Here is a 26065-nt window from a genome sequence, read left to right as displayed (position 1 = left end):
AATGGAACAGATACAAGGATAGAAAAAACGTTATCATTGGGATATCACACAAAGTGCATTAGTAGAAAATCGTTAGAACCCACACTAAAAACAGTCAAGGATATATTTTGAACACATTAGAGGATGAATTCAAAGTTGATTAGGTTAACAGGGCAAGGGTTTTTTCTCTTTGGAGTGAAGAAGGATGAGAGCTGACTTAATAGAGGTCTCTAAGGGTACGAGAGGCACAGATAAGGTGGACGGCCAGCACCCTTTACCCAGGGTGAGAGTAGCAAGTACCAGAGGTCATCTGAACAAGGAGGAAAGTTTAGGGGCAATGTCAGGGGTATTTATTTTAAACAGAGTAGAGGGTGCTCGGAATGCATTGCCAGGGGTGGTGGTGGTGGAGGCTGGTACAATAGGGACTTTTAAAAGACTCACAATGCTGGAGAAACTCTGCAGAATAAGGTGATGAAGAGTTCAAGCCCAAAACGTCGGTTTTGCATTTTTACCTTTGCTCTATAAAGGGCACTGCTTGTCCTGCTGAATTTCTCCAGCTTCATGTTTTTACTTTAACCACGGTGTCTACAGATTTTTGTGTTTTACTTTTAATAGGTAAAGCCACATGGATACAAGAAAAAGGTAAGGTAGGGAAGGTTTCTATCGGTCCATTATTTTAAACCAAAGCATCCAGACTATTTAGGCTTTAATGGATTTCACTTTATCTAATCAATAACAAACGCTGTCCAACCAATCTGTTTCAGACCTTATGTACAACTAATCTGCAATGAACTCGTATATCCTTCATTTTTCCATACAAAACCAGTTGCATTAATATAGATTTGTCTCTAAACAATACTCTTTGTATCTACTCTTTGAATGCCAGATACACTCGTGTGAGATTCACACAAGTTCAGATGCACTCGTGCCCACTTTGAACATCAGGGATACCTTAATGGTGTCTCTGTTGGGATCAGGCAACAACATGATGATAAGATGTAGAGCCTGTAACTGCAACTTCGTCGGTGAGATATCTGAAATCAAACCAAATATTAAACTGTAAAGTCACATCTGATTACAAAGGCAACACTTTGATTTTTTTTCCAACAGACAAGACCACAGTTTGCCTTCTTCACTGCCTGTACTTTGAAGAACAGGGTAATTCATCCAGACTTTCCGACTAAACTCCATGAATAAGAATAATTTATCTGACCAGCACCTGATTGATTGTAGCAGTTTGTGTGTGCTCATTTGTTTCCATTTCCCATATTACAAGAGTGACTACATTTACAATTAATCTGACTGACAGCCCCTGCTTTGTGAGCTCAGGAAAGGCTGTATAAATTGTAGCTTGTCTTTACTCCCGAGGCAAAAGGAGAACTGAACAACAATGACACCCAGTTTTCAGACTGTACTGATTGTCTGATTGGGTTCCATAGATAAGCATCTTCAGTACCTTTATATACGATAAATTAGCTCCGTGCATATGTATATTTGCTCATTGAATCGTCACAAATTATTGGTGCCATATTGATTTTGCCAATTTAATTTAATAAATTTTTTTTAACCTGCTCCTGATTACTTTCTGATCTGATGCATAAATTTGGGAGGCATAAATTCTTTGGAATAAAAATTAGTGACTATTTACAACTAAAAAAATCTGTTCACTTTTAAAGCACGCACTCGAGGCACGGGGATGGAGATGTTGGGAATGGGTGAGCCTTGCTGAGGGTGAAATATATTGATCTGGAAACTCAGTCAGTCGAACTTAATTCACTTTGCAGTAGTGGCCACTGGTCATTTCTTTTGATGTTATTTGCAGGATTTTGCAGCACACATTTCCTGTCTAGTTCGCTATATCAATCAGTGGGATGGTTAGCAGAGCTGCTAGCTCAGCACTATTACAGGTGCCAGCAACGTGGGTTTGGATCTGGCACTGTCTGTAAGGAGTTTGCCTGTTCTCTCTGTGACTGGATGGGTTTCTCCCCAGTACCTTGGTTTCCTCCCACTCACCAAAAAATATATGGGATTAGTTGATTAATTGCATGCAGTTGGGTGGCATGGGTTGGAAGGGCCTTCTATCAGGCTTATCATTTTAAAAAAATGCAATCATCAACTTTCCTAAGCACTTTGTTTGCTGAAAGGTGAGAACAATTAAATTTCAGGGAGAGGCAGAGCACAATGCCAAACAAGGATGTGCTCCTTATCCTAGGCCTCTAGCTCCCTTAGCCTAGGCCTCTAGCTCCCTTAGCCTAGGCCTCTAGCTCACAGATACTAGGGAACAGAAAAGATGAACATGTTCAGTACTTACACCAAAGTATCTGAATATTGCTGGACGGGTAGACACACAGACACGCACTGATCCACAGACATGCACACAGAAATACAGGCCAAGAAATATGAAACATGTTCAAGTTGCTCCAAAGTCTTACTTTGCAAAGTATCTGAATATTGCTGGACGGGTAGACACACAGACACGCACTGATCCACAGACATGCACACAGAAATACAGGCCAAGAAATATGAAACATGTTCAAGTTGCTCCAAAGTCTTACTTTGCAAAGTATCTGAATATTGCTGGATGGGTAGACACACAGACACGCACTGATCCACAGACATGCACACAGAAATACAGGCCAAGAAATATGAAACATGTTCAAGTTGCTCCAAAGTCTTACTTTGCAAAGTATCTGAATATTGCTGGACGGATAGACACACAGACACGCACTGATCCACAGACATGCACACAGAAATACAGGCCAAGAAATATGAAACATGTTCAAGTTGCTCCAAAGTCTTACTTTGCAAAGTATCTGAATATTGCTGGACGGATAGACACACAGACACGCACTGATCCACAGACATGCACACAGAAATACAGGCCAAGAAATATGAAACATGTTCAAATAGCTCCAAAGTCTTACTTTGCACAGCTACGAAAGCAGGTAGATACTCCGCTGTGAGCAATGGGTAGGGCAGTTCTCGGATGAAGGTCTTTAATAAACATGCCACATCATTGTGATGAACCTGTTCCCAGTCAAACGCGTCATAAAACTTTGCCTCCAGCTCTTGCCGATAATTCTGTGAATGAAAATACCGTCGATTTAAATCCTACATTTTGCCTTAGGCTTATTCGGTCGATTTGCTACAGAGAGTTACAGTGCTAATAACAAAAGCTGACGGTATCAAGGGATAACAGGTAACCTTACATGATAAAAATGACCACTGTCCCTGGTTAAAATGAGTCAAAATTCCTTCAACAACCCTTGTCACTTTTGATGTACAGGTTCTAACTGCACAGTAGACTGGAGAGCCTTAATGGCCATCTCCTTTTATATTCCTTCATATATCTGTAATCTCCTGCTGTCAATTCCCTCCCATATAAAAATCTCGTATAAACTCTAAATCTTTTATAATCAACTGTATTGTGGCTTTATAGGGTAAGCAAAGAAAAAAAAACCGGTACATTTTTCATAAATAACAATAAACAGAATCTTGAATTGATCATTAATTTCCTAATGACAGGATTTGCTAAATGATGAATTTCTCATCCACTTTGGAGAGTTAAATATTTAATCCTAAAGTGGTCATATCCCATTAAATATTTAATCAGGAAGCAAATGTTGAAATAACTTTATTTAGTATTTGGACAAAGACATTGAACAGAGAACATTACAGCACAGTACAAGCACACTCCAGCCCACGATGTAGTGTCAGCCTATATAAATCTATTTCACATCCGTCTAACCCTTCCCACCCACACAAGCCACAGCCCTCCATTTCTCTTCTATCCTTGTGCCCCTCTAAGAGATGTTTAAATGTCCCTATTGTACCAGCCTCCATCACCTTGCTCTGCAATATATTCCAGGCACTCACCACTCTGTGTAAAAATCTGACCTCTGACGACTTCCCTAAACTTTCCTCCACTCATCTTCTGATGTAAGCCTTTGCCACCCTGGATAAAAGGGTTTGGCTGTCCTCCTTATCGATGTCTCTCATAGTCATATGCACCTCTATTAAGTCACCTCTCATCCTGTGTCTTTCCAAGGAGAAAAGCCCATGCTCACTCAACATTTCTTCACAAGATGTTCTCTATTCCAGGCAACATCCTGGTAAATCTCCTCTGCCTGCTCTCTAAAGCTTCCACATCCTTCCTATGATAATGTGACCAAAACTGAACACAATACTGCAAATATAGTCAAACTAAAGTTTTATAAAGTTGGAACATTACCTCACTGCTCTGGAACACAATCCTCTAACTACTGAAAGCTAGAACTCCATACGCCATCTTAACCATCCTGTTACCTTGCACTCAATAAACTCAGACACCAAGAACCCTCAGTTCCTCCACACCACGAAGAATCCTGTCATAAACCATGTACTCCACCTTCAAGTTTCATCTTCCAATTTCACTACTCACTTATCTGGATTGAACTCCAACTGCCCCTTCTCTGCCCAACTCTGCATCTTGCTTATACCCTTTTATAACCTTTAACAACCTTCTATATTTGTACAACACCTCCAACCGTCATCTCCAAACTTACTGATCTATCCGTCCTCCCTTCTCCACCTATCATCTCCTGCCTTGCCACCCCCTTCCTCCTCCCACTCTTTTATTCTGATGCTCAATGGCATTTTCTCATACTTTGATGAAGGGTTCAAGCTGAAACGTTGGTTCTGTATCTTTACCTTTGCTACATAAAGGACACTGTTTGACTTGCTGAGTCTCTCCAGCACTGTGTATTTTTACTTCATCCAGGGTGTCCACAGAATTCTGTGTTTTACCAAATGCACAAATGGGACTTGTGGCATGCAGAACTTGGGGTGAAGGCTTATTACATGCTTTATTACTCTAAATCAGCCATTCTCACTCAATGGGAGTCCTAAGGCCCCCGCCCACCCCCAGAGTAACAATAAATATTGTTTAGTAGTTGGTAGGAAAGAAGCATGGAAGAAACCAAAATGTGACTACTTCACAGGGAAAGAGGTCTATAAACCTTGAGCAGGGGCCAAAAAAGGTTGGGAACAGCTGCTCTAAATCATTCGGTAAATACAGCAGTACAAATGAAATGCTGTAAAATTAAAATACAAAAGTCTGCAGACGTCATGGTTGAGTAAAAACACAATACTGGAGAAACTCAGCAGGTCCAACATTGTCCTTTATATAGGAAAGATAAAATGGAATGCTGTACTGGTTAAACTCCATTATTACAAAAGCAATGGCCATGCTTTTTATTTCTTAACCTCTTGAAGTAAAGGCCAAGTTTCTATCAACTTTCCAGATATACATTATCTACCCAGGTACTGGCTGTACTGATTTCCTTAGACAGATACCCAAATCCATGGCTCCATGGTTTTCCAAAAGGAGATCTGGAATGGAAAAGTTTAAGGGTCAAGTGATGGAGTGAATGGATTGGTTAGTTGGTTAAAGAGATTAATCTGATGGATAAAGGGAAATAATGAAAGGATGTGAGGTGGGGATGGATGAAGCAGAGGCAGAAAAGCAAATTCCTCAGAGAGAAATTTAAATTTAGACACTCAGTAACAGGCCCTTCCGGTCCACGAGCCTGTGCCACCCAATCATTCCCAATTGACCTACTACCTTGTATGCTTGAAGGGCGGAAGGAAATTAGAACACTCAGAGGAAACCCACAGAGACACGGGGAGAATGTACCAACTCCTTACAGACAGTGCCAAATTCGAACCCCAGTTGCTGGCGCAGTAACAGCGTTGCACTAACCGTGCTACCAAATAGATCATTTCCTGAGTTGTTTATGTGCAAGATGAAAAAGGGGTAGGAGGGAACGAATGTGGAAGTAGTCTTACCCCGAAGGCTGTCCCAGTAATCAATAATAAACACCAGACATCCACAGTATTGGAAAGCTTTTCTTTCTTTTGCTGGTAGTGGACAGAAACAAACCGAATCTGAATCTTGATTAGAATTCAAACCGACACCCAAGGTGTCATGGTCAGCTGTCCACGTGAGCAGCTAACCACCCCGACTTTGGCACTGCAAGGCCAAGGAGTTATAAACGCCTGGGTCTCAGCCATGCTCCAGTGAGGCTGTGGCCCAAACCATCAGGGAGGGCTCGAGCCACAACATCAATGATTGCTGAGACCTTAGAGGTGGCATGTGGTTGAGCGTGGTGGTAGAACATGGGGTGCAGTGGGAGGGTAAGTTTAAACATGTCTGAAGTACAGTCATGTTTCTCCTCCTCTTTGACAAGCAAAGAGGTAAAAAAAGGCAGGCGGAGAGAGTGTGGGGGGTGGTTGGAAGAGAAAATTGCTGAGAAGTGATATGGGGAGGTGGTTGTTCTCTGAATGGAGATGAAAGGGAAGGGAAGGGGCTGAGTTGGAGGAAAGGAGACAGAGGGATATGGAAGAGAGAGACTCCAGGGAGGGCTTTTATGGAAACTGGAGAAGTTGACTGAATGCTGTCTGGTGCCCATCAGAATATTAGTTGTTCCTCTAATTCACAGGAATTGGCAGGACACAAGATCATGGATAGATACATCGGTTTTGGAATGGAGTGTGGAACTGAAGTGGTTGCCCACCGTGCCGTGGTCTCAACAAAGGTGCTCATCGAAACAATCTCCCAGTCTGCATCCAGTCTCACCGATGTAGAGGAGGCCACAACGGGAGCTCCAGTTGCAATAAATAACCCCTGCAGATTCACAAGCGAAGTGTTGTTTCGCTTGGAAGGACTTTTTGAAGCCGCGAATGGTGGTGAGGGAAGGAAGTGTGGGAGCAAGCGCAGCGTATCTTGGGTCATGGTGGTAGGTACTGAGGGGGTGTTTAGAGGGAAGGGATGAGTGGATGAGGGAGTTTCAGAAGGAATAGTCCCTGCAGAAGGTGGAGATGGGGAGAGAAGGGAAGATGTGTCTGGTGGTGCTGGGCTCCCATTGTAGGTGATGGAAATTGCAGAGGATAACAACTGGATGTGGAGGCTTGTGGAGGTGGGGGCAGGGGGGGGGGGTGTGTTAGGAGAGGCCAAGAGGAATCCTGTTCTTGCTGCAGCTTGGGATGGAGGGGACCAGGGTAGTTGTGTGGGAAATGGAGGATATGCAGGTAAGAGCTAGGTTGATTACAGTAGAGGGGTAGTCACTTATTTTGAAGGAGGACATCTCTAATGATCTGGAATGGAAGACCTTGTCCTGGGAGCAGATGCGATGGAGGCTGAGGAATTGAGAGAAAGGGCACAGGGAGTGAAGAGGTGTAGTCGAGGTCAGCATGAGAGTTGGTAAGTTTTTGTAGAAACTATCTGCAGAGAGTTTGCAGACTTTCCTGTTTATCTCCAATGCCAGGTCGCCATCTCTGCGTCATTGGTCTGAGAAGAAAGTCCTGCCTTTCAGGCAAATTTCATTGGTCAGGCCATCAACAAAACCTTCCCACCAAATTTCCTTCCTCCCTCCTATGATTATCACCACCTGAGGGAGAAAAAAAATCAGGACCTGCTCAAGTAGAAAACAGTAAGGGCACAATGGGCCAAATGGCCTCCTCTATGCCACACATCCAGGATTCTGCGAGGTCCTGCCCATCTGTTTGGCTCCTTCTGACCTCTCAGGATCCACAAGAAGGCATACCGCAAAGAATGTTTTAACACGAGACCACATGGATTGATAGGAATTTTCCAGATTCCTCTAGTTCCTTGGCTCTTTAGACTTGACCATATGCTTGGTACACATGCAACTTGCAGCCTTCCAATATACATATAAGGCAGCAGGAGAACACTGCACAAACAGCTAAGGAAATGCTTGGAGGATTAGTCACTCATCAGTATCTTCCCCTCCTCTGCAAATGGCCTCGTTTTACCAAGCAGCACAGATAAGAATGAGAAATATTGAAGCAGAATAGGCAATTCCAGAACCTTGATACCTCTTCATGACATTTGTCATGTATCAAGGTTTCAAAAATGCTAACAATTATTGGAAGAGTTTGCAAGTCATTATATGTCACTTTATATACAGCAGAATTTACTTCTTAAATAAGTGATTAATTAAAACACTGTAGACATCAAAATGGACACAGATATTTTAACTTGTTTTATATCATCCTGGATTTGAACACTTTCTACTTTGATGTATCTCATCTCACTGACGTTATCTTCTCCCCACTTCAGTCAGGTAGAAAACACACATGCTTGGGTGGCACAGTTGGCATAGCGGTAAGTGCAACGCCTTTACAGTGCCAGCAATTGGGACCCGGGTTCGAACCCCGCACTGTCTGTAAGGAATTTATACCTTTTCCCCATGTCTGTGTGGGTTTTCCCCGGGGGCTCCGGTTTCCTCCCACCATTTGAAACGTACCAGGGGTGCAGGTTAATTGGGTATAAATTGAGCAGCATGGACATGTGGGCCAAAATGGCCTGTGACCATGGTTTATGTCTAAATTTGAAAGTGCAGACCTCCAGATTCGAGGATAGTTTCTTTCCTGCAGTTATTAGACTCTTAAACAGATCTTTCATTGATAAAAGAGGATACTCTTGCACTGTTATAGCTGTACTTTCCTCAATATTCTGCACTAAACCTTTGTAACATGATGCCCTACACTCTTGTTTTATTATTGCCCTAGATGAAGATCTTTGAGTGGGGTTAAGCCAGATTTGCAGAGATGGGAAAGGATTTGCAGGGAGTAGTTTGGGATGATCTTTTTTTCTTGAAAGGACGTTGAGGAGAATTGAGGAGCATTTAAAGGTGAAATTTTGAGAGTGCAGAATCTTTATGTTCCTGTTAGGACAAAAGGCAAGACCAAATGTTCAAGGGAGCCATGGTTTTCTAGAGAGATGAGGAAGTTAGTTCAGGATAAGAGGGAGGCCTATGTTAAATACAAGACACAAAGGATCGATGAGATGTATGGACGATACATAGATTGTAGAAAGAACCTTAAGAGAAAAATTAGAAAGGCAAAAAGAAGGTACAAGGGGGCCATAGCAAATAGGGTGAAAGCAAATCTGAAGGGTTTTTACAAATATGTGAACAGCAAAAGGAAAGTTAAGGATAGAATACGTCCACTGGAAAATCAGAGCGGAGGTATGTGTGAGGAACCATATGAGATGGGGGAGATATTGAATAAGTTCTTCTCATTTGTGTTCACAAAGGAGATATTGAATTGTGTAGGATAAGTGAGGCAAAAGGATTAGTTATGGAAAAGATAGGGATTAATAAAGAGGGGATTTTAGAACTTCTGGGGTGTACAAAGGTAGATAAGTCTCCTGGTCCTGATGGGATTTTTCCCAGGACCTTATGGGAGGTCCTGAAGGAAATAGCGGAGGCTTTGACAGTGATTTTTCAATGATCACTGGAGGAGAGTGTGGTGCTGCAGGATTGGTGGGTTGCAAACTTGGTTCCACTGTTTAAAAAGGGCACAAGATGTAGGCCAAGCAACTATAGGCCAGTAAGTTTGACATCAGTGGTGAGGAAACTAATGGAAGGAATTCTTAAGGATAATATGTATAAATATCTGGATAGGCAGGGATTGATCAAGGACACCCATCATGGGTTTGTGAGGGGAAAGTCGTGTTTGACGAATCTTGTTGAATTTTTTGAAGAGGTGTCCAGAAAGGTTGATGAAGGTAGAGCAGTTGATGTGGTTCCACATGGAAGGTTAGTGAAGAACGTTCAATCTCTTGGGATTAATATAGAGATAGTCAGATGGGTTCAGCGGTGACTGGAAGATAGGCACCAGAGAGTCATGGTGGACAACTGTCTGTCAGGATGGAGCCGGTGATGAGTGGTGTGCCTCAGGGATCAAGTTGGGTCCTTTGTTGTTTGTCATTTATATTAATGATTTGGATAACAGGGTGGTAAATTGGGTGAGTAAATATGCAGATGATACAAAAATTGGGGAGTTGTGGTTAGTGAGGAAGGTTTTCATGGATTACAGAAGGATTTGGACTGTTTGGAAAAGTGGGCTGAAAGGTGGAAGATTGATTTTAATGTAGATAAGTGTGAGGTGCTTCATTTTGGGAAGAATAACCAAATAGGACGTATGCAGTGAAGGGGAGGGCATTGAGGAATGCTGAGGAACAGAGGGATCTTGGAATAACAATTCAGCATTCCTTAAAGGTAGATTCCCATGTAGATAGGGTGGTGAAGAAGGTTTTTGGTATGCTGGCCTTTATAAATCATAGCATAGAATATAGGAGCTGGGAGGTGATGTTGAGACTGTTTAAGGCTTTGGTGAGGCCAAATTTTGTGTGCACTTCCTGTCTCCAAATTATAGGGAGGATATCAATAAGGTAGAGAGAGTACAAAGAAGGATTTAAAAAATGTTGCCTGGATTGCAGTATCTTGAATACAGAGAAAGATTGAGTAGACCAGGACTTTATTCTTTGGAGCGTAGAAGGCTGAGAGGGGATTTGATAGAGGTATTTAAAATTATGAAGGGAATAGATAGAATAGATGTGAATAGGCTCTTTCCCCTGAGGGTAGGGGAGATTGGAACAAGGGGTCATAAATTAAGGGTTAGGGGGCAAAACTTTAGAAGTAATATAAGAGGATGCTTCTTCACTCAGAGAGTGGTGACTGAGTGGAATGACCTTCCCAGATGTGGCAGGGTCAATTCTGTCATTTAAGAGGTTAGATGAGAACATGGATGTGAGGGGGTTGGAGGGTTATGGGCATGGGAATGGGTAGGTGGAACTAGTGGAGTTTCGTGTAAATTGGTGTGGACGAGAAGGGCCGATATGGCCTGATTCCATACTGTAAATTGTTATACGGTTATATGGTTAACTATGGGTTGACTTACCTGAATAGAACATCAAAGTTTTTCCATTGTATTTCTGTACACGTAACAATTCACTTCTTTCCCTATTTATTACAGAAAAACCCAGGTATCCAGCATCTATGGGGATTGGTATTTGCCGGATAAGTTAATTTGCCGGTTGCTTGAGATTGTGTGTTGCGTGGATTGGTAAACTGATAGGGGGGCGCCAATTTTAAACTTTTGGGTTTTTAAAATCTAATTATTTACCATGATATTTTTGCTGGTTGCTTGAATTCCAGATAAATGATATTTGCACATTATTCCCATCAAGTCTTTCCAGTAGAAATATCCACATTAAGAACACAGGCATCCATGCCACCATCATTATAGCCTGTTGCCTCCAGAGAAGAGATTTTAAAGTGGGGGTCAATCAAATTTCAAAAGTCTCCAAGCCATGAACTCTGCCCATTCCAAAGGTAAGTGTTTAGTGAATGGGCTGATTCAAGCTGACCGATTGCTACATTGGAATTTGCCAGTTATCAGTTGTTCAGGCCTCAGCACATGCATTTTTTAGCTGGAACCAGAAATTGGAGGCAAACTGGAGGTCAAATACCAATGCACTAGGTGACAGCAGAGAGGTGGGGTAAAGAGAAGGTAATGCTCTTCACATCCGACACCTCCGTTTTACACTGGGGAGGGCTAGCTATTGACAAGCAACACATTTTGTTGATTTCAGTATTTTGAATTATTTCTAACTAATTGGATGTGTTTTACCTTGAGGTTTTCTTTTGAAACATTTACTTTTGATTTATTTATTTAAAACTGCCAAAGAGTTTCTATGCTGGAAACTTACATGAGTTCAAAATCCTTCAGCACCATTGCTCAGCAGTCTTGTTCACCACAGTACTTTTACATCATCACTGTGTATCGAAAACCGATCGTCAGGAAAACAAGAAATGACTCCTTACCTTCACCCGTGATGCAGACCCAGGTACTCGGAGAATTCCCTCAGCATCCAAACCAGTTTCCTCCATTTTTGACAAAAGCTAGGACAATAAATTGTTACATAATTACTGCACTCCCAATGTTGCATCCGGTCAAAACACATGGCAAGTGAATTAGCAGCATTGTTTACTGTTCAGTCAGACCTGAAATCTGTCCTGCACAGTTTTCTCTTGAAGCATCACATTAAGAAGGATAAAGCTATCTGTCATTGACTCAAAGATCACAGAACAAGCCCTTTGGCCCAACTCCTCCATGCCAACTGAATTGTCCTATTTGCTTGCGTTATTCTGAGCCCTTTCTATCCAAATATTTGTCCGCATGTCTTTTCAACCCCATAATTGGACCTGCTTCAGTGAAGATTGGAAAGAACATCTCCACAATATCCATCAGTACAGTGCAGCACAGGGCTGCCCTGCTCTACTCACTTACACCTACGACTGCTTAGCACGGTTTAGCAATAGCAATAACACCATCTACAAATTTTCCAATGATACCATGGTAGTGGGTTGTATAAAGGAAGGAGTTGAGTCAGCGGACAGGATGGAGATTGGAAACTTGGTTCACCGGTGCACCAACAAAAATTTAAATCATCTTGCCTCCAGGTTATAGCTGCTCCTTTGCTTCTCACCTTCTACCTTCTGTAAATGTGAGCTTATCCAAAACTAATTTTGTTGCTTTTATGGACTACAGAAGGATGAAAACCACTGATCTGAATGCTCATACATGGTCTTCTTTGGCTTGGCTTCGCGGACGAAGATTTATGGAGGGGGTAAAAAGTCCACGTCAGCTGCAGGCTCGTTTGTGGCTGACAAGTCCGATGCGGGACAGGCAGACACGATTGCAGCGGTTGCAGGGGAAAATTGGTTGGTTGGGGTTGGGTGTTGGGTTTTTCCTCCTTTGCCTTTTGTCAGTGAGGTGGGCTCTGCGGTCTTCTTCAAAGGAGGTTGCTGCCCGCCAAACTGTGAGGCGCCAAGATGCACGGTTTGAGGCGTTATCAGCCCACTGGCGGTGGTCAATGTGGCAGGCACCAAGAGATTTCTTTAGGCAGTCCTTGTACCTTTTCTTTGGTGCACCTCTGTCACGGTGGCCAGTGGAGAGCTCGCCATATAACACGATCTTGGGAAGGCGATGGTCCTCCATTCTGGAGACGTGACCCATCCAGCGCAGCTGGATCTTCAGCAGCGTGGACTCGATGCTGTCGACCTCTGCCATCTCGAGTACTTCGACGTTAGGGATGTAAGCCCTCCAATGGATGTTGAGGATGGAGCGGAGACAACGCTGGTGGAAGCGTTCTAGGAGCCGTAGGTGGTGCCGGTAGAGGACCCATGATTCGGAGCCGAACAGGAGTGTGGGTATGACAACGGCTCTGTATACGCTTATCTTTATCAATGAGATAGACAACAGACTCGCCAAGGCAAATAGCGCCTTTAGAAGACTACACAAAAGAGTCTGGAAAAACAACCAACTGAAAAACCTCATACATGGTAATTGTATCGGAATTCACCACCTCTTCAGAGGGTGTGCTCCAGATATCAACCACTTACTCTGCAAAGAAAAAGATTCACTTTAAATCTGCTATTTTCTCACCTTTAGGTCCTATGTCAGGGAGATAGATCAGCTAGCTGATGGTGTCACACCAACAACCTTGCACTCAATCTTAGCAAAACCAAAGAGATAATTGTGGACTTCAGGTGAAATTCAGGAGAACTTAAAACCATAACATATAACCATATAACAATTAGAGTACAGAAACAGGACTTATCGGCCCTTCTAGTCCGCACTGAGTTACGTGAAACTCCAACTAGTTCCACCTATCTACTCCCTGCCCATAACCCTCCAACCCCCTCACATCCATGTCCTCATCTAACCTCCTCTTAAATGACAGAATTGACCCTGCCACAACTACCTCTTCTGGAAGGTCATTCCACTCAGCCACCACTCTCTGAGTGAAGAAGCATCCTCTTATATTACTTCTAAAGTTTTGCCCCCTAACCCTTAACATGACCCCTTGTTCCAATCACCTCTACCCTCAGGGGAAAGAGCCCATTCACATCTACTCAATCTATTCCCTTCATAATTTTAAATACCTCTATCAAATCCCTTCTCAACCTTCTACGCTCCAATAAATAAAGTCCCAGTCTACTCATTCTTTCTCATTGAGGGCTCAGCAGTGGAGAGGGTATCTATCTTTGCCTCTCATAATCTTATACACTTCTATCAGTCCTTCCTCTTAGCCTCCTTCACTCCAGCAAAAACAAGCCAATCTCGCCTCATAACCAAAGTTCTCCAGTGCAGACAGTCCGCTCTGCATTCTTTCCAGTGCAAAAGGTCAAATCCAAAAGGTTAGAGTCAGGATTGAACCCAGGTTGTTGTGACAGTGAAGCAGCACCTCTACAGCAATGTTGTGGGGTGTCCTATGGAAATCACATAGGTTAGGAAGCTGAAAGAACAAGAGAGGGAGTCGCAGAGATTAGGTGATAATGAAGGTCAGGGATTAGCCAGAAAGTGGATGTGCTGGGATGAAGGCTCCATGATTGTTGATGGACTGGCGGAACTAGTGGGAGAACCACAGCCAGCTGGTCAGTTGAGCAAATAGACAAATTTTAGGAAGAATACAGTGATTTGGAAAATGGGGATGTGAGAGTCCAACAAAGAGCCAGGAAAGTTAATAAATTAAGGTGCCAGCCTACTTCAGTTTCACGCAAGTCTGATGCAGCTCCATAAAGAGGAGGTCCTCAGGATGAGGGCGAAGTCAGGTTCACTTCTGCTTATGTTCTGCAGGGATTTGCGCATAGGATCCATCGGACCTGTTCCATCTTGGATCCCCGCCCGTGCCAAGTACAGTGGCGCTGCAAGCACCAGGTTTTTACCAGTTGTTGACAGGACTCGCCTCTCCACAGGCCCAGCACAGAGGATTTCACAGATGTGTTATGCATACTTCAATACTATGTTACTAAACTAGTATTGAAGCATGCCAGACATATTATTGAATATCTATGTGCTGGGACTGTGTCCTCCATGCATTAATACCAGCCAGAAGATCCATTTTTAAATAATTCTTTAGCTTTAATCAAAATTGGATTAAATTATGGAACATTATTATTATCATTGACTTGTATTGTTCAGATACAAAATTATCTGCATAAACATTCTTGTAAAAGAATCAAGGAAATGAAGTCATTATTTGAACATATCGCAAACGAGAAAACTGCCTGTGTGTGACCCAGCTGGTAGCAAATAGCAGAAGGGTCCCCCTATTTTGTGATAATGTTCCCCAGCAAGTTATTCACCTCAGGATTTTCAGATAAACAAGTTGTTTTCCAACATTCTCTCTCCTGCCTTGGAGCCATAGATTTAATAGAAGGAGCCCACAGAACCATTAGGGCCATATCCTGTTTTCCACTCACTCAGTTCATCTTCCCTGAAACCCAGCCAAGAATAATGGCTTTATGACTTAATTCCTTAAAACCCTGTACTCTAGACAATCAACTCTACAGCTGAGAACACCATTATAAGAGCTTTTACTGGGCATTTTTTTTACAATTTCCAAAGACAACTGCCTAATGATTTCATGGGGTACTGTTCCCCACACTACCTCCGAAGGCATCACATCTTTCTTAAGGTTTTGTATGAAAAGTAAAAAAAATATATTCCTATTGGAGTCCAACCAAGGTCAGTTCCACACATCTGACTTTAAAGCCTCTTTAAAAATCATTGTTCTGCCCAAATTTCAGGGCCTCGTGTGAGCCTTACCATATGTTCTCATGGACATTAACTTTTTAAATAAATGTGTCTTCATTAGCTTTAACCCAAAATAAGTACAGGTACTCCCCAACCTGTGTACTATTCGACTTACGTCCATCCACACATATGACCGAATTTTTTTTAAAATATATAATTTATGTGGTTTATGTTGACAAACTATAACAGGGGTACAGAGCAAGTAAGAGCCAAAATATGCGTACTTACTTTGTTAGTCGGCATCCATTGGCTGGGCTGGAATTCGCTTGGACCATGCGTGAAAGTTAAGGGTACGAATTCAATATAATTAGAGAGCTTAAAGCTCACACATGGGCCAACTGAACTCGGAAACATGAACACGCATACGCCTACTGAAGACTCGCGCATGCGCAGAGGAATCAAGATGGCTGCACCCAGCCTACAGATCCTGGGATGCCAACTAACAAGGTAAGTACGCAATACCAACATACGTCTATTCCAAGATACCACCGGTCATCCATAATGGAACACTGACGCATGTCAGAGAGTACCTATATATTTAGGAATAATTTCCCACATGATGACAAGAGAATATACACCAGATAGCATCAAACCAAGGTGTTCACTGGAAATATCATCAAGGGTACGGCGTTGGTCAATTACATCAATATAAAGCCTAGTGAGGTTAAAAGACCATAGACATAGGAGCAGAAATAGGCTATTCAGCCCACCATTTAATCATGAGATGATCCATTTTTCCACTCAGCCCCACTGCCCATCTTCTCCCCATAACCTTTGATGCCCAGGCTAATAAAGAATCGATCAGTCTCTGCCTTAAATACACCTGCCCTCCATAATCATTTATGGCTTCAAATTCCACAGAATCACCATCCTCTGGCTGAAGAAATTCCTCCATATTTCTGTCCTAAGAGGACGCCCTTCAATTCCTGAAGTTGTGCCCTTTTGTCCTAGACCCTCCCATCATGGGAAATTACCTTTTCACATCTACTCTGTCCAGGCCTTTCAATATTCAAAATGTTTCAATGAGATTCCCCCCTCATTCTCCTAAATTCCAATAAATACAGGCTAAGTGTTGTCAAATACTCTTCATATGATAACCCTTTCATTCCTGGAATTATTCTTGTGAACCTCCTTTGAACCCTCTCCAACATCAGCACAGCTTTTCTTTAATGAGGAGCCCAAAGCTGCTCCCAGTGAGGTTTCACCAGTGCTTCATAAAGCCTCAACATCACATCCCTGCTCTTATATTCTATTCCTCTTGAAACAAATGCCAGCATTGCACTTGCCTTCTTCATCACTGTCTCAATATGCATGTTTATCTTTAAGCTTTCCTGCACAAAAACTCCCTTTGCATCTGGGTATTTTCAATTTGCTCCCCATTTAAAATAGTTTATTTTTCTACCAAAATGCATGATCATACATTTTCCAATATTATATTTCATTTGCCACTTCTCTGCCCATATTCTTCCTAATCTGCCTCAGTCCTTCTGCAGCCTCCGTGTTACCTCTACCCTACCTGCTCCTCCCCCTATCTTCATATCCTCTGTGGTATCATCATCGTTATGGTGTGCCGAGCCTGCCAATCAAATTAGGGTGGGACAGTTAGCGTAGCTACTCTATTACAGCGCCAGCGACAAGGGTTCGAATCTGTCGCTATCTCTAAGGAATTTGTACATTCTCCCTGTGTCTGTGTGGGTTTCCTCTGGCTCCTTCAGTTTCCTCCCACCCTTCCAAAAATGTCCCAGGGGTTGTAGGTCGATCAGGTGTAATTGGGCAGCTGAAGCTCATGGGCCTGTTACCATACTGTATGTCTAAATTTAAAATTTTTAAATTATTTAACAAATAGGATTTAAAATGAGGGCTAGGATGAGGAATTGCTCAAAACCTCAACCTTATCTAGGAACAGACAAGGTAAATATTTGACATCTGTTGTACTCATAATAAGACTCCATTGAATCCTGCTTCTCAAATTGAATTCTGGTCAGTTCAAAGGAACCAAAGTGGAATCCAACACAGAACAATCAAACTTTTTCTACCAAATTCCTATGACTGACATTGAACCAATGCCATCCTCTCTTACACAGGGTCTAGCTCTACTTGGTCGACTGAATTTCGTTTACATGATGGATTCAATTTGATTTTTTTTTAAACTAACCATCTGGGCTTAGATTTAAATGGGGAGGAACAAAAGGAGGCCATGAATCCACCTACAGACCAGGAAGAAATTTGCCACCAAGGGGATTCAGATTTTCAAATGTTTAACCAGAATCAAAGTGACTTTAAGAAAAAGGCGAACTCCTGTTTACTTACTGCCTGAAGCATCAAAGCTTTCATGCCTTTTCCACCATACACTGACCTGGAGGAAGTGGTGACTAAATCAGAGCCAAGGTGAGCATCAGGAGGGGATTAAACTAATACATTCTCCAGCAACTGATTCGCTGTTGGAACCTATCCATAAAATACACAGGTAATTTTGACAGTAATTCACAACATAAAAGTTAATCCCCTCTTTGGTCGATTGTATTTCTTCTGCAGAAAATGAAAGGAGGAAAAACCCAACACCCAACCCCAACCAACCAATTTTCCCTTGCAACCGCTGCAACCGTGTCTGCCCGTCCCACATCGGACTTGTCAGCCACAAACGAGCCTGCAGCTGACGTGGACATTACCCCTCCATAAATCTTCGTCCGCGAAGCCAAGCCAAAGAAAGAAGAAGACATGCCTCTGTGCCTCCATTCTGCCTTTCTCTCCAATGCTGCCAACTTAGTCAGCTCACATTCTATCCAATCAGATATTTCTGTTCAAACAATTGGACTTACTTTTTGAAAGATGAGAGGAATTTTTGTTCCAGGGACTTTCTTTTGATCGTTTTCAAGTAATGTTGTGAGGGGAACACCAAAGAGGCCAGCTTCTGTAAAAAAAAAGCCAAAGAATTTACCTTTTTGAAACATCTGTCAGATGTTTGGACAGAAACAAGCCCTTCAGCCCATCATTCCCATGCTGACCATTGTACCAGTCCCATTCACCCATATTTTTTTGTTGTTATACTCATAAACACAATCGATTCCTTCATTCACAATTCCAAAAAAATGTAATTTATGGCTACTTTATCAGTTTCTGAACCAAAATATTTCAAGCCAAAGACTTTAGCCCAATATATTTGGGTTGCCAAATTCGATAGAGCACATGGCGAGTGCTAGGTCAGGAATGAGGACAGAGTTGAATCCCTTGAAGTCTAAACTGCCATCACCAAGCCCCCATCTGCCTTGCCCTGTACCTTGTGGCACAGTCTCAAAGAAGAAAAGGACCAATCTTGACCCCCCAGTTAGACTCATAGAAACCTATTTGTTGCACCACAATCTGAGCAGGTGGTCCGTCACCAGAACAACATGTCAACACTTCATTGGCTAACATTTTGGAGTCAGAGGGTCACGGGAACAGCACCATAAAATCGGGCCTTAATTTGTTTTTCCAAAATCTACCGGCAAGGTGTAAAAACTTTTAATAACACTCAAATCTGCAGTAATGGAGTTGGTAGATTACAGAAGGACTTCAAGTGAATTAACTCTGTTCTCATTCTTGACCTTGAATATCCTTTCAGCCTCTTTTCCTGTTTCCACTTCAAGCAAGGGCAACATTTGATGATTTCAGTTCAATTTCTCAGCTGCTTCACTGGAACATTGCACTGAGCACAACAGGGATGCAAAATAAATCCCAACATAGTAATTAGGTAATCAAGAAGGCAAATGGAATGTTCGCTTGCATCGCTGTAGGGATTGAATTTAAGAGCAGGGAGGTTCTCTCAACAGGTCTGTACAGGGTACCGGCGAGACTGCCTTTGTGGTCTCCTTGCTTGAAAAAAGATATACTGACTTTAGAGGCAGTGCAAAGGAGGTTCCATATAACCATATAACAACTTTCAGCACAGAACAGGCCAGTTCGGCCCTACTAGTCCATGCCGTAGCAAATCCCCACCCTCCTAGTCCCACTGACCAGCACCCGGTCCATACCCCTCTAGTCCCCTCCTATCCATGTAACGATCCAATCTTTCCTTAAATGTAACCAATGATCCCGCCTCGACCACGTATGCCGGAAGCTCATTCCACATCCCCACCACCCTCTGCGTAAAGAAATTTCCTCTCATGTTCCCCTTATAATTTTCCCCCTTCAATCTTAAACCATGTCCTCTAGTTTGAATTTCCCCCTTTCTTAATCGAAAAAGCCTATCCACATTTACTCTGTCTGACCCTTTTAAAATCTTAAACAGCTCTATCAAGTCCCCTCTCAATCTTCGACGCTCCAGAGAAAAAAGCCCCAGTCTACACAACCTTTCCCTGTAACTCAGACCCTGAAATCCTGTCAACATTCTCGTGAACCTTCTCTGCACTCTCTCTATTTTGTTTATATCTTTCCCATAATTTGGTGACCAAAACTGTACACAGTACTCCAAATTTGGCTTCACCAATGCCTTGTACAATTTCATCATAACCTCCCTACTCTTGAATTCAATACACCCGAGATGAGGGAGTTAGCCAAAGAGGAGAGAGCACGTCTCCTGGGATTATTATCACTGGAATTCAGAGGAATGAGAGGGGATCTTACAGAAACATACATTTTATGAAAGGAATGTCTAGGATAAAGGCAGGGAAGGTGCTTCCACTAGTAGGTGAGTCTAGAATTTGGAGACATAGATGGAGATGAGGAGGAACTGCTTTTTCACAGAATGTAATGAATCTATTCAATTCTCTGCCAAGGAAGCAGAAAAGGCTGCCTCATTAAATATATTTCAGACAGTTAGATCAATTTTTTTTTGTTGCATTGCAGGGGAATTAAGGGTTTTTGGGAAAAGACTAGTGAATGGCACTGAGTCCTTGTTGAATGGCAGTGCAGGCTCAATGGGCCAGATTGCTAACTCCTGCTCCGATTTATTATAGTCTTATAGCAGTAATGTAAACCCTGAGTGTAAACCCTGAGAGCTTTGTAATCTCAGACAAACTCGGTGTCGCTAAGGAATAGAGGGAAAAGTAAGGGGAGTATTAAGGCAAACTTACCCTTTGCTTTAACCCTCACAGGCCTATTCCTCTTCAGTTCTAAACCCAGTGCATCGTAAAAAGTTGTTATCTCTATTAGAGCAAGATTATGAATCTTTTTCATATCCTGACAGGACAGATCCCCAATCCGCGTTAACCCGAGCCTGTCTTTCGGAATGGTGAATTTCTGAAATTGAAACAAATCCATACAATTAGCAAACTTCCTCAGTGGTAAATTGCAACTCCTTTGACAGAATACTGTTCAATGGTAAAGTCATTTAGCTGGGCTTTGAATCTAAGATGGATGTTAGATGCACAAAGCAGAATGCAGTACGTAGATGCCACATTGAAGATTGTTCAGTTATGCAAAGTACATTTATAAACCGGGGCGGGGGGGGGGGGGGTGCGGGATGACATGACAGGGAGAGGTGGGCAACATTGAACAGCTGGTGGAGCAGCTCCCTCACTGTCACCGTGACCAGATTCAATCCTGACCTCTGACCCCATGGGTTCTCCAGAGTCCTCCCTCTTCCCAAAGACGTGCAGGTTGGTAGATTAATCAGCCACTGGAAATTGTCATCAGTGAAATTACCCTTTGCCTTAACCCTCACAGGCCTGTGCCTTTCAGTTCTAATCTCAAAGCCTCACCTCATAAAAACATAATCATCCCCATTGGAGCAAGATTACTAATCTTTTTCATATCCTTGTAGGGTGTAGGTGAGTGGGATAATTTGAAAGCAATTATTGGGATCGTGGGGAGAATAAAATGGGATTAGTGTGGGGTTGGTGTGTTTGAGTGCTTGATAGTCGACAAAGATTCAGTGGACTGAAGAGCCTGTGATGAATGGTGTGACTGATTCCATTATCATAGTCCATCCCCGGACTCCGCCAGCCCTATCTCAGACCCAGTCACTGGAGGGAATAAATAATAAAAGTGGAAAATGATGATTACTTCCAACTACAGTTTGCTTTTAGGGAAGATATGTAGAAATTGACCATTTAAACCATACAACAGTCAGCAGGTCAGGCAGCCACTGCAAAGAGATATTTCAAATCAAAGAACCATCAGCTGAACTGTATTTGACCTGAAATGTTAATCTTGTTTCCCTTTCTGCAAGCAATGTCTGACTGGTCAAGTAATTATAGCATTTTTCTGTTTTTATTTCAGATTTCCTGCATCTGCAGATTTTTGATTTTAATTTTTTGCTGTTTTGTGACAACATTCTAGGAATTTCCTAAGGAGAGAAACATAATTGTCTTTCATCCATTCACATCTGCGCATTTACTGAGATAGCTCTGGGTTCACTTTTTGCATTTTCAGGTACATCTTGGTCAGAGCTGGGTTTGGGTATTCGACTTTGAGCTTGGTTTTAGATACACATGCCTCAAGCAAGTCAGCAATCTGCCATTATATTTATTTGGCGAAGCAGTTTAAACACAAGCATCCTTCTCACTTACGGGTAACGATGTGCTGTTGGGCCTCTTGCTACTCTTGGTTCTGGGTGGCTGTATTTTCTGGGCTGCCATCAGAGACTCAGAATAAGGGATGTCCCAGTTCAGGTCCTCTGTAATTTCGGTTTTGTGATGCTGGCTTTCGATTTCATCATTTTTGATATTTTCTAATGGAAAAATTATTTTCATTTTTAACATTATACAAAGGCCAGACATGAACATGTTTTGCTGATAAATCACTATTGAAGTATTTTTCCACTTGTTATTAATCTGTTCTGAATTGCAATTTATAGAACGATCCTAAAGGTTATACTTTATCACCTGCCATTTATTTCTATCAGAGATTAAGAGGGTTGAAAGAATGTATTCTAAATTTTTAATTTTCTAAATTTGGACTAACAGCACGGTAACAGGCCCATGGGTCAATTCTGCCCAATTCCACCCAATTAATCCGAACCCCTGAATGTTTTTGAAGGGTGGGAGAAAACTGGAGCACCCAGGGAACACCCACACAGACACAGGGAGAGCATACAAACTCTTTACAGACAACGCCAGATTTGAACCTCAGTGGCGGGTGCTATAATAGCGTCACGCTAACCTCTACACTAATCATGTCGTGTATGTTGGACAATCCTTAACCGAGAGAGAGAAGGGTGGGGAAATAAAGATACTTATGATAATGGATTGTACAGCATTTCTTTCCTGGTTCCTAAATTGTTCCCTTTGGCTCAAAAACTCTGATTTTTTTAAAATTAAGTGATATATTTTTACTCTACATTGGACTGCAAACGTAGATGAGTGACATGCAATAAAAATCCACATGCCTATTGCTCCCAGTAAGGATCCCAGTGTGAGCTGAACCACATTACAAATTTACCTCTCACAGGCAATCCATAAGATATATCACCCAGGCAATGGAAATATTTTAAACTGAAAACACAATGCTGGAGAAACTCAGCAGGTCAAACAATGTACTTTATATGGCAACGGTCAAGATACAGAATCAACGTTTCAGGATTGAGTCCTCCATGGACAAAATGTGGGCAGGTGCCCCAAACAAAATGGTGGGGGGAGAGGGGTAGTGGGAGGAGAACAGTCGCACAGGCAGGAGGTAATAAATAAGGGAGGGAGGGCACACCAGTAAACAAAGGGAGGGGGGGGATGGCTCAGTGAATGAAGGGGTTGGAGAGGCAGAGGAAAGAAGGGATGGAGAAGAAAGGAGAATGGGGAGTGGGTTAGCAGAAACCGGAGAAATCAACCTTGATGCCACCTGGCTGGAGAGGGCCGAGACAGACAATTAGATGTTGCTCCTCCAATTTACAGGTGGTCTTGGTCTGACAGTACATGAGGGCCATGGACAGACATCTCACCATGGATGTGGGGTGCAGATTTGAAATGGTTGGCCACTGGGAGATCCCTATCACTGACGTGGACAGAGTGAAGATACTCAGCGAAGCGAGCTCTCAGCCTGCGACCAGTCTCTCCGGTGTGGAGAAGGGCAAAATGGGAGCACCGGATGCAGGAGATGACACCCGTGGAAAGACAAGTGAAGTTTTGCCTCGCTTGGAAGGACTGTTTAGGCCCCTGAATGGCGGTGAGGGTGCAAGTGTGTCACTAAAAGAATGGTGGAGAAGCTCAATCCAGGAGATTATTTCACTTCTGAGAGAGTTTGAGGTTAGGATAAGGCCACAGTATTGGAAACTGGTGGAAGGATCATTTAACCATGCTAAATATTGACAGAAATCCTGACACGCAAACAGTTTTTCTTTGTTGAATTCAATGTTAATTACTGGAGGAGCCCACATCTTGGGGTAAGTTCAGGTTTAAGCTTATTGTTACTTTTTACACCTGGTAAAATGAAAAAAGTTCTTCCAAGAAGAGTCCAAGATGTCAACTCTAACATTTATTACTGGGTTTTATACATTTTATTTTCTTGTAGTTTTATACATTCAGATTTAACCCATAAACTTAGTGTGGAATTTTCCACTCCTTTTGGAATCCACAACCGAAGGTTCAGAATCAGATATAATTCATTCTGAGCCAACATTTATAATTTGTCTAACACTGGAAATAGGAGAAAATTTACAATATTTTAAATATGTTTTTAAACATAGAACATTACAGGCCCTTTGGCACTCGATGTTGTGCCAACCTATATATTCCTACCAAGAAATACTAAACCCTTCCTAGCTTGTAACACTCTATTTTTCTTTCATCCATCTACCTAAGAGTCTCTTAAATAACCCTCATGCTTCAGTCTCCACCACCACCCCATAGCCATGCAGTCCAGGCACCCACAACTCTGTATATATAAAAAAACTCCACCTGATTCCTCCCTCCACGTCATTTTTTTAAAGGCATTTTCTTTCAAAACTGTCTTTTTCACTATTATCAGCTTGAACGCGTCTTGTGCTTCTAAAGTGCACTGCAAAGATTCATGGTGAGGTTCTCAGAAATACATCAGATGCATTGCTAACCATTAAGTTAACTGCATCCAAGTTTAATGGGCATTTAACCATGGCTACTCAAGGAGCCACCATTCGATCAGAGGCTATAAACTCCCTTGCTTTTCAAGCCTCCATTTATTCTTACTGATTTGATTTCTTTCCCAAACCACTGAAATAAAATCTGGTCCACTATTAACACCTTGATTTCATATGGAAATAAAAAAAATATACAGTTATTGTGCCTTCCTATCTACCTTCAAGTTACTGAGAAACCAGGAAGGCGAGAAAGCAAGAAATCCCATCAGTATATCCCATTGGTATCTGTTTATTGGAAAGCTCCTTGACTTTTCAAGAGTGGATGTAATAATTTAAGCCTTTAGTCATTTGTGGGTTTGATTTCAGAAACTTACATCCTCTAAAGTCAAAATCCATCCCAACCTGTCTTGACTTTCTCTATCAGTGCTTGCATTTCATTGATATTTTCTTTCTACTCCTGTAACTTCTACAGCTGCCAAATTATCAACAATAACCCTACCTCGACGTTAAGAGTCAAGACACTGGGCCTTCTGTCCTTTGTTACAAAAACCTAATGAATATCTCAAGGTAAAACCTTATAACAGATCGTTAAGAATCCTCTATTCATTGTTTTTTTTTTAATTCATTTTGTGTTGTTTTAAAATTAATGTGTGTTATTCTTTGAATTTTGAGGCAGGCAGTAAAAAAAATGATTGATTTGGAACACTTTAGCGGACTTGCCTTTCCTGCCACCATTTTCAAGCAAGAGAAATGTTCCACAAATCAGATTCAGCAAGATGTACAAAGAAAGCAATATTGTTTCAAACTCCCTCAAAGTATCCATGTAATATGGTTAAAATGAAAACATTTTGCAAATTAGATTTTGAGATCCTTGGTTTAGCTTTACCAGGAAATGCTGGACTGCACAACGTGATACCAATGAAATTATTAAAACAGCTGAACGTACCAGTTTACGAATTAAAATAATGGCAACATCAGATAAATACAACAATATGTTAAAGACCAGATTAAACATTTGCTAACTAAACAAGATAAGTTGTATCAGTAGGAAACATAACCCTGACCCAGGTTTGAAGAGCTCTTAAAAAGGGACAGTTTCAACACTGCACAGTATTCAACACCATTCTACAACCTCCAGAAAGTAACAATTGGTCATCCCAAGTGATCAGATGAATCTCTATCTGATAAAATCCGGACATGTTGTTCTCTTATAAAGCACCAAGAATATTTTCCATTCCGTTCTTGAACAATGTCTATTGTGCTCCAAGGTTATTCTGATGAGCAGGAAGAGGCTGTGCCCTAGAAACAGGATAGAATAAGTAGGGCTCTTTTCTAATCTATTCCAAATCTAATTGGAAAATTAGCGTGGTCAGATTTCTATTTTTGAAAGCATTTGCAAGGGCAATACCATCAAGGATAACATTTATCACTCATGCTTAAATGTTCTTGAGAAGAAGGTGGTGAGCCACTTTCTTGAACTCACTGCAGCTCTTCTGGTGAAGATGAGCCAGTAACAACAAGAGAATGGTCATAGATATCAAAGTCGGGATGATGATGGGAAATCTGCAAATGCTGGTGTTCCCTATTGCCGGCTGTCCTCGTTTTTCCAGGTGATAGAGGTCAAAACATTGGGAGGTGCTGTTGGTTAGCTAGCCTAGATTAAAGGGTTTG

General features: G+C 42.0%; 1 protein-coding gene across 8 annotated transcripts in view; it reads right to left on the bottom strand.

The window, feature by feature from the left end:
* Positions 1 to 26065, bottom strand: part of LOC138755770 (rho GTPase-activating protein 28-like) — a 213469-nt gene that overhangs the window by 21358 nt on the left and 166046 nt on the right. For 7 of the 8 annotated variants that reach the window (XM_069922339.1, XM_069922345.1, XM_069922346.1 and 4 more), the window contains exons 5-11: positions 21918 to 22078; positions 20481 to 20646; positions 18249 to 18340; positions 11652 to 11729; positions 5806 to 5877; positions 2904 to 3060; positions 931 to 1013 (exon numbers count right to left, since the gene is read on the bottom strand). In XM_069922339.1, coding sequence (XP_069778440.1) covers positions 931 to 1013; positions 2904 to 3060; positions 5806 to 5877; positions 11652 to 11729; positions 18249 to 18340; positions 20481 to 20646; positions 21918 to 22078 — 809 coding nt within the window. The remainder of the gene's footprint in view (positions 1 to 930; positions 1014 to 2903; positions 3061 to 5805; positions 5878 to 11651; positions 11730 to 18248; positions 18341 to 20480; positions 20647 to 21917; positions 22079 to 26065) is intronic. The other variant, XM_069922341.1, reaches the window with a different exon arrangement.

Source organism: Narcine bancroftii, chromosome 2 (genome assembly GCF_036971445.1).
Source record: "Narcine bancroftii isolate sNarBan1 chromosome 2, sNarBan1.hap1, whole genome shotgun sequence".
Taxonomy (NCBI): domain Eukaryota; kingdom Metazoa; phylum Chordata; class Chondrichthyes; order Torpediniformes; family Narcinidae; genus Narcine; species Narcine bancroftii.
The sequence above is the reverse complement of the archived record's forward strand: the minus strand, read 5'-3'. Positions and strand labels throughout refer to the sequence as shown.